Source organism: Oryza brachyantha, chromosome 3 (assembly GCF_000231095.2).
Source record: "Oryza brachyantha chromosome 3, ObraRS2, whole genome shotgun sequence".
In the NCBI taxonomy this organism is placed as follows: domain Eukaryota; kingdom Viridiplantae; phylum Streptophyta; class Magnoliopsida; order Poales; family Poaceae; genus Oryza; species Oryza brachyantha.
In genome coordinates this window covers 18,917,328-18,925,285 of record NC_023165.2, presented here as the reverse complement: position 1 = coordinate 18,925,285, position 7,958 = coordinate 18,917,328, and the positions used below count along the sequence as shown (strand labels likewise).

General features: G+C 42.6%; 1 protein-coding gene across 1 annotated transcript; it reads left to right on the top strand.

The window, feature by feature from the left end:
* The first annotated feature begins 861 nt into the window (after window positions 1–861).
* LOC102702736 (isoaspartyl peptidase/L-asparaginase 1) lies at window positions 862–5,179 on the top strand. The gene is made up of 4 exons (XM_006650230.3): window positions 862–1,164; window positions 1,250–1,483; window positions 2,012–2,098; window positions 4,472–5,179. Exons 1-4 carry the CDS (start codon window positions 1,003–1,005, stop codon window positions 4,958–4,960), a joined length of 972 nt encoding a protein of 323 aa, XP_006650293.1. The 5' UTR covers window positions 862–1,002; the 3' UTR covers window positions 4,961–5,179.
* Window positions 5,180–7,958: the final 2,779 nt, after the last annotated feature.

The following is a 7,958-nucleotide window of genomic DNA, read 5'->3' as shown; positions in this document are numbered from 1 at the left end:
GTATTTTTATACCAAATGGTTTTGATATAATCAATATTATTTTCTGAATTTGGACCTGAATGGTGTCATTCCTAGAACTTTTAGCATGTTTACCATACTTAATCGGTTCTGCCTTATATTTATCGTAGAAACGTACCAAACTGCTCCCACAACTCTATATTTATTACCATAATGTTTTGTGAATTTTTTCACAGAATTTTTCATTTTTTTAAATTTAATCAAAATTTTATTCGAATCAAATCGTCGGTAACCACAGCTGCACCGCGGCGGTTTGACTGGCTATAGCGGTGAGCGTGGCAGCTAGCAGCGGTTTCAAAAACCCTAGTTACAACTGAGAGCAGGTACAATAGCAGGTTATAATCCAGTTATAAATATATTTTAAGGAGATAATAGAGAAGAGCAGTAAGTTAGAGATTTATAGTTAGCTGTAGCACAAATTTCAAGACACAACGTATGAATGACACGCGGATATATATTAATATATGTTTTATAGGTAGTTATTGTATATTAGATTAAATAAGTAAATTATAACTTGCAGTTGGCTGTAACGGAGATTGGAATGGGCTTTCTTTAAGGAAAAGAAAAGTAGGACCAGCCGTCCAAGGTGGACCCCACCCAACCCAACGAACAGAGCCTCCGGCCACGTCACGTCGTGCCACACCTTCGGGCTGGTCGTCTGACGGCTCAGCTCAGGTCGGGTCGTCTCTCTCTCGGCGCGTCCCTATCCAACGGCGCGTGATCCCATCCGATTCATCACCCCCGTCGCCGATCCTCCGCACCGGCCACCGCCAAACCACGTGCCCCCCCCCCCCCCCCGCCGTCGTCACCTCACCCCACCGCCCACAAGCCAATCGAGTCAGTGGCCGGCCGGCCACTAGGGCACTAACTAGTGGCGGCAGTTGGCGTGACGTCATCCATCGAGCATATACTACTAGTTTTTGTTGGCTCAGCTCGCTCGCTGCTGCGCCGCGCACTCACTCTATCGATCCATCCATCGGATCCATGGGGTGGGCGATCGCGCTGCACGGCGGCGCCGGGGACATCCCGCGCTCGCTGCCGCCCCACCGGAGGGACCCCCGCCTCGCCACGCTCCGCCGCTGCCTCGACCTCGGCACCGCCGCCCTCCGCGCCGGCCACCCCGCCCTCGACGTCGTCGAGCTCGTCGTGCGTGCACATCACACACTACCTCCTCCTCTCGATCTCGCTCGCTCGCTCGATGATGATCCATGGTGGTTCATATGCGGCGCAGGTGAGGGAGATGGAGGACTGCCCGCACTTCAACGCCGGCGTGGGCTCCGTGCTCACCACCGACGGCACCGTCGAGATGGAGGCCTGCGTCATGGACGGCAACACCATGCGCTGCGGCGCCGTCTCCGGCCTCTCCACCGTCGTCAACGCCGTCTCGCTGGCCAGGCTCGTCATGGAGAAGACGCCCCACATCTACCTCGCCTTCCACGGCGCCGAGGCCTTCGCCAGGGAGCAGGTGCCAATCTCAATCTGCACACTGAACACTCTATTGCAGTTACAGTTTTACAAAAAATGAAGATTCAGATTGGAGTATGTGCTTGAGCTCATCACTACTTTCTTTGCTCTGATTATCTTTTCGAAAAGTGATCGGTAAATCACTAATCAACGTGCTTCAGTTCAACTCCACATTATGTTCCTTTGATCTTCCTTATGCTCTGTTTAGAAATGGCAAATGTGAAGGGAAAATGCCTCCTAAACTGGTTACATTTGAGTAAATTTATGTTTTCCAAAACGAATGGAATTAGCGCAATTAGTACATAATGGTTGATCATATATTCATATTAATACTACCTAGAGACAACTGACTGGAGTTCATTCATTCAGGCGTGTTGCATGAATGGAAATTATGGAGTGTCACACATATCCTGTGCACCACTTAGCTTATGAGAACTTCCAAGTTTTGATACTACATGAAATTTCCTTATGCATTTATTTCGAAAAAAAAAGGAAGAAGAAGAATTTTACTATGGTGATAACTTGTCAGGGCGTGGAGACTAGGGACCCAAGCCACTTTATCACGGAGGAAAACAAAGAGAGGCTCAGACAAGCAAGAGAAGCCAACAGGGTGCAGGTACTGCCACGGCTTTATCTCTCTCTCTGCTAAGCTTTGGGGTAGCACATGTCCTAAGTCCTAACTACCAGGTGATTGGATTAGGTATCGTATCCCTATTCTGTTCAAATTTCAAAGTGATTTACATGTGGTTCTGTTGGCGCTGAAAATAACAATCAACGGTCACACACATAGGTTTAGGAATCAATCTTAGACCCTTCCAGTGCAGGACCTAATTCTTAAAAATATTGCGTGTGTCAGTCAGTTTGATCCTGTAACTGACAAGATATAACATGAAAAATAGTTAACCCCGAAACCGCTATCGGCTGGATAGTCGATACCGCTCCAGGACCCTAGCCGATAGACTAGACGATCGGCTTTACAGGAATTTTATGATAACAATTATAAAACATGCCCAATCGGCTGAATCAAAAGCAGGATAAACACTAAATAGGCCAAGCAACCGATTAATCTTAAAAGATCAGAACTAACTGAGACAGTCTTAAGATTAATTGGTCGATCGGACCACTTCGGTATTTATCGCACTTGTATTTACCAGCCAATACGGAACTAAACGTGGAAATACACGTATACTAGAATGCTATACTAATTATCAACATAAAACAATAACAACTAATGACATGCATGCCTATACCAAATCTAGAATATTGAACCTAATCGAGACAGTACAGATCTAAGCATAACCACGCATAGCATCAGGTGAATATTGTAACATGCGTGTAACGAGATAGCAAAACAGCGTAATCCATCAACCAATTCGTTAAACTCAGCCGATCGGACAGATCTCTATGGACAGACCGCACGAGACATACATAGATCAGACCTAACCGAGACAATATGCAATCTAGCATGATATAATCATAGAAATATAAGATCAATGAGACTAACAAATCACTCAATAGATTACTTGAGGTAATGTCGGCTAGGACTCCGGCAATAAGCCCTCGCAAGCCCCCAATCTAATCCAATAACATGAACCTGGCAAACCCAATTGATCGGACCGAACCAAGACAGAATCAGATCAGCAAGACTCATGTGAACAGATCAGACAGAAGAACTCACAAGGACTTGATCGAGAACTACCACTACCTTAAGCTAAAACAAATTAAAATAATAGTAGAACTCAGGCCACCGATCACCCAGGCAGAAGATCGGTTTTAACCGAGACAGTTTTGTCTAAGTTGATCGACGGGTTTGACGAACTAGAACTTATATTGCGAAGCAGACAAACCCCGCGCCGAGAGCTCAAGCAAGTCGAAGATTTAAGGCGATGCGCCAAGTTGAATTGATCTAGAGATAATTTACAAGGACCCCGGACACATATATTTATAGCCCCGAGAATAACTAACCGTATAAGAATCTACTACTAACTAATTTTACTGTCCGGACTCTAATTAAATAACAAAATCCTAAATAAACTTCAAGATAAACCCTAATTAATCTCCACAGACTCACAGTTAAATATCGAACTTATCTCCAAGCTTTGGCTTAATCAGACTTCCATCTTTGTTCGATTTGGACTCTATCGGCTGCAATCCCTTTGCATCCAACTTCCTGCCTCCAGCCGATTCGCGCCTCATTATCCGATTCGGTCTTTCACCGCGTTTCAATCACTAACAACTATTTGCAAAAATCTGGCATTAACAGGTTCATAGATGGTGTAGTAGTATACTACTAGTATGTAAGAAGATAAGGCATTCTCAACCTATAACACTAGATATGATTTCTATAAACTTCCCAATATCAAGAAACTAGTACTAGACACTACTCTTCCAATACAAACATCACTATTTCACACTTAAATTTAATGTTACTTATCTCACATGATATCTTGGATGTTGTGTAGAAACCATATCTTATGCAAGACATGATTTCATTCTCTTTCCTCATTTATTCACTTGCCACATTATTTTTCATCCTATGTGGCAATTTATTTAATGTTATGGACACCATCCTAGTCATCGGGTTAGAAATGCCCTAAGCATACAGTTTGCAGTTATTCCTCTGTCACCGGTTAATTGCAGGCGAGCAGTACATACAGAATCCCCTCTCTACTCTGCCATATCAAGTTGTATAATGAAATGTCTCGGAAATAACAATATAGATCTGATTCAAAATTTGATTAAAACCTCGAATTGTACAGTTTAGAAATAATGTATTGCTTAGAGAGAACCAAACAAGAAACGTCATAGTGTATATATGTTAAAAACAGTGAACATTACAAAACTGCAATTGTATTTCAATAAAACTACTGTAAAACTATAAGTTTGAGTTATAATATTGCAAACCTACACAAATTTACTACCGAAATAACTACAGAATTTTCCTGCATGAAGAGGCCTTTGAACCTTCTTGCTTCTTGCTTGTTATCAGATCGACTACACCGAACCAATTAAAGGCCAAGAAGCCCAAGCCCCTCCCGAGGACGACAACAGCCGGATCGGCACGGTGGGCTGCGTGGCCATCGACTCCGCCGGCAACCTGGCGACGGCGACGTCCACCGGCGGGCTGGTGAACAAGATGGTCGGCAGGATCGGGGACACCCCGGTGATCGGCGCCGGGACGTACGCCAACCGGCTGTGCGCCGTCTCCGCCACGGGCAAGGGCGAGGCCATCATCCGGCACACGGTGGCGCGGGACGTGGCGGCCGTGATGGAGCACGCGGGCCTCTCCCTCCAGGACGCCGCCGCGCGCGTGGTGGCCGGCGTGCCGCCGGGCAACGTCGGGCTGGTGGCCGTGTCGGCCGCCGGCGAGGTGAGCATGGTGTACAACACCACCGGCATGTTCAGGGCGTGCGCCACGGAGGGCGGTCGCTCCGAGGTGGGCATCTGGCCTGACGACGACGACGACGGTGCTCGTTAGTGTCAGCGAGACGACCATTTGAGTGTGCTTGATTTGATGATTACGTGTTCTCCAATCTTCATTGGGCAATTTGAAGCAGGAAGCTATCTTTCCATTTGTGTGCTACTAATTTGTGCGATGTTTCAGTTTTTGAGTTGGTTTAGGACATTTCGATTGGGGCTGGATTTGGTGTGTCAGACAATCAGCTCAATTTATAACCAAAGTACCATTTTGTGTTGCGTGACTTGTGTTCGATGACGACGGTACTGTTGGTAGTCATGGGTAGTGAACCGGAGAGCCCGATATGCTCTTTTTTTTTTTTCCGGTGATGCAAAGAGGCGATGAATTTGTGACACTATTTGTCTTATCTTTTTTCTTCCGCTTATGATTATAAACCAAAATTTTAATTTTTAGTTGTTTTTAGGTGTTTTTTACTATAGTTTTATGTTTACTCTTCACTTTTAAATCTTCGCTGAAAAAGTCAAAATGATCATCCGTATGAAATAAAAGTAGAGTATGTCACCACAAGTCTAACAGGCAAGTCATTAAGCTCTGGATAAATGAGTTTGGTGGACAGTTTCACAATATGCAACGGTAATTTCTGATGACAAGCACATTACGATGGCAGACTAAAGTAGTCCTTTCAGAACTAAGCAGGAGTAATACCGGACCAACAGCAGGAAAGTAATTTGCAGGAAAATCAATAGACATATGTATTATATCTATACTATTATAAAAAACGGTAATGATTCTGTTGGGAATTTTCATCCGTTCGCGTCATGGGCCGTTTGTGCGTCGAGCTGTGCGTCGCGCTCGCCATCAGTCCGTGCGGCCCACTCACGCGCGCTCACCGTCGGCCCGCTCAACTCGCGCTCGCCGTCAGGCCGTCGGCCCACGCGTCGTTTGCGTCATCTGCGCCGTATCGTATCTGGATAGAGAGATGCTATACATACGATTTCCCTCGTACGATACGAATGTCATCGTATGTATAGTATTTTTTTTTATCCGGATATGCAGCCGCGCGTCGTCCAACAGATTGGGCATGGCATGCGAGGTCATTGGAGGAGAACAGATATGTGATCGAGCAACAACGTCTTTCATGGCCAAACGAGGAGAGCATGTTTGGGCTGTGGTTTGTTTGGCACATCTTTTTCTTTTTGTGAACTGTTTTCGATTCTTTGTTTTTTTTAAGGTAAATTCGATTCTTTGATTGGGATGTGGTTAAATTGTTTGGCACATTCTCATGTGACGGGAATATTGGATCCACGTATCGGTGCTTATTCACTGTGAGCATGAAGAGTTTATATTTGGTATCAGTTAAAATTTTAAACTGTTGATGAAACAAAGGACAATTTATTTCTGTATTTGGGAATTTGAGCTAACTACTAATTCACTTCACACGTTCTTGAATTTTGACTTGTGCAAACAAGTAATGCATAGCAATCGAAATTCATATAGTGTTTTTTGTCCAAAGAGGATAGAAAGCTTAATATCTCTTAAATATTTCTTCCAGCACAGTTGATTTTAAATCATGTCACCGCATGATGTATAATTTTTCCCGTTGCAACGCATGGGCACTATTTCTAGTAGAACACTAAATAAGACCAACTTATCACCAGACTATAAAAATATATATCTGCTGGGAGATTTCAAAACCTAAAATTGTGCGATAGATACTTTTGTAATTAGCCATCCAAGCACCGGTACTCAATACATCTTTAATCAATAATAAATTGTTTCGCACTTTCACTTGTACTCAATTTTAACGAGACAAATGACGATGTCCTTTACTAACAAAACAAGAATGCAGATGTTTGGGCTCCAAGCATCCAACATATGCAGATCCAAACAAGGCCTAAGAGAAAGGGCCCAACAAGTGCACATCCACTCCCTTTCTAATATTAAAATACCCATATGTTGCTGCGAATCCTTGTCTCACATCAAATAAAGTAGTGAAATTTATAATTGTGGGCATTTGATATTTCACTGTATTTTACATATAATAGTATGCCAAGATGACAAACGCAGGAGTGCAATATCCTCAAGTTCCTCGCTATCCAGGGTAAGGCCCCCTTTGATTCAAAGAAATTTCATAGAAATTTTAGATGATTTTATTTCTATAGGAATTTTTCATACAAAACCCTTTGAATCAAAGGAATGAACCCTATTGAATCCTATGAAATTCCTATGGAACACTTCTTCCTATACAAGTTTTGAAGGAAATTTAACAAGAGATTGAACCTCATGGAAAAAATCCTTTTGAGTCTATCTCTCTCCTCAAATTCCTGTGGTCCAATCAAACGGTCGTTCCTACATTTTCTCTGTGCTTTGCAATACTCTGTTTTACACCTACATTCCTGTCAGAATCCTATATTTCTTTTATTCCTCCATTTTTTCATTCATGTGATTCAAAGGTGCCCTTAACTTTTATCAGTTTTAGAGAGTGGGTTTGATCCCTCTCACAAACCTCTATAAGAGGAATGGGAAAAATCGATTGTTAAATTTTCCGTCCAGCCAGATGTACACCCTCCCATCAAATTAACTAACATACAGATTTTTTCACCTTTTAAGTTAAGTTGCTGAGTTTACGATGAGTGAATAGGCTGGAGCATCCCCACCATAAATTGTGTTGCTAAAAGAAAAGCTGACACGTAATAGAAAATAAACTCTTACAGATGGCAAGGCCAATACCAATCCTCTGTTCCCTTCGAGCTGAGATTGAACATACATCGAAAATAAATGATAGAACTCAAGGGCTAATGTCATGGATCATGATCCTCGTCTTTTTACTTATGCTTATACTTATAAGTTAATTTTTTAAAACTTAAATTTAGAATTGATTTTATTTCTCATAGTTCATTTTTCATCATTTTCTTTTAGATCTCTAATAAAATGTATATATTTTTACCTACAATTTTTTAATTATTAATAAGTGTTTTTGTTTATTCTTTCTAGAAGCAAAACGATGAGGTTGCATATCTTAAATCTACAATAGAAACAACAATATAAATTTGGTAAA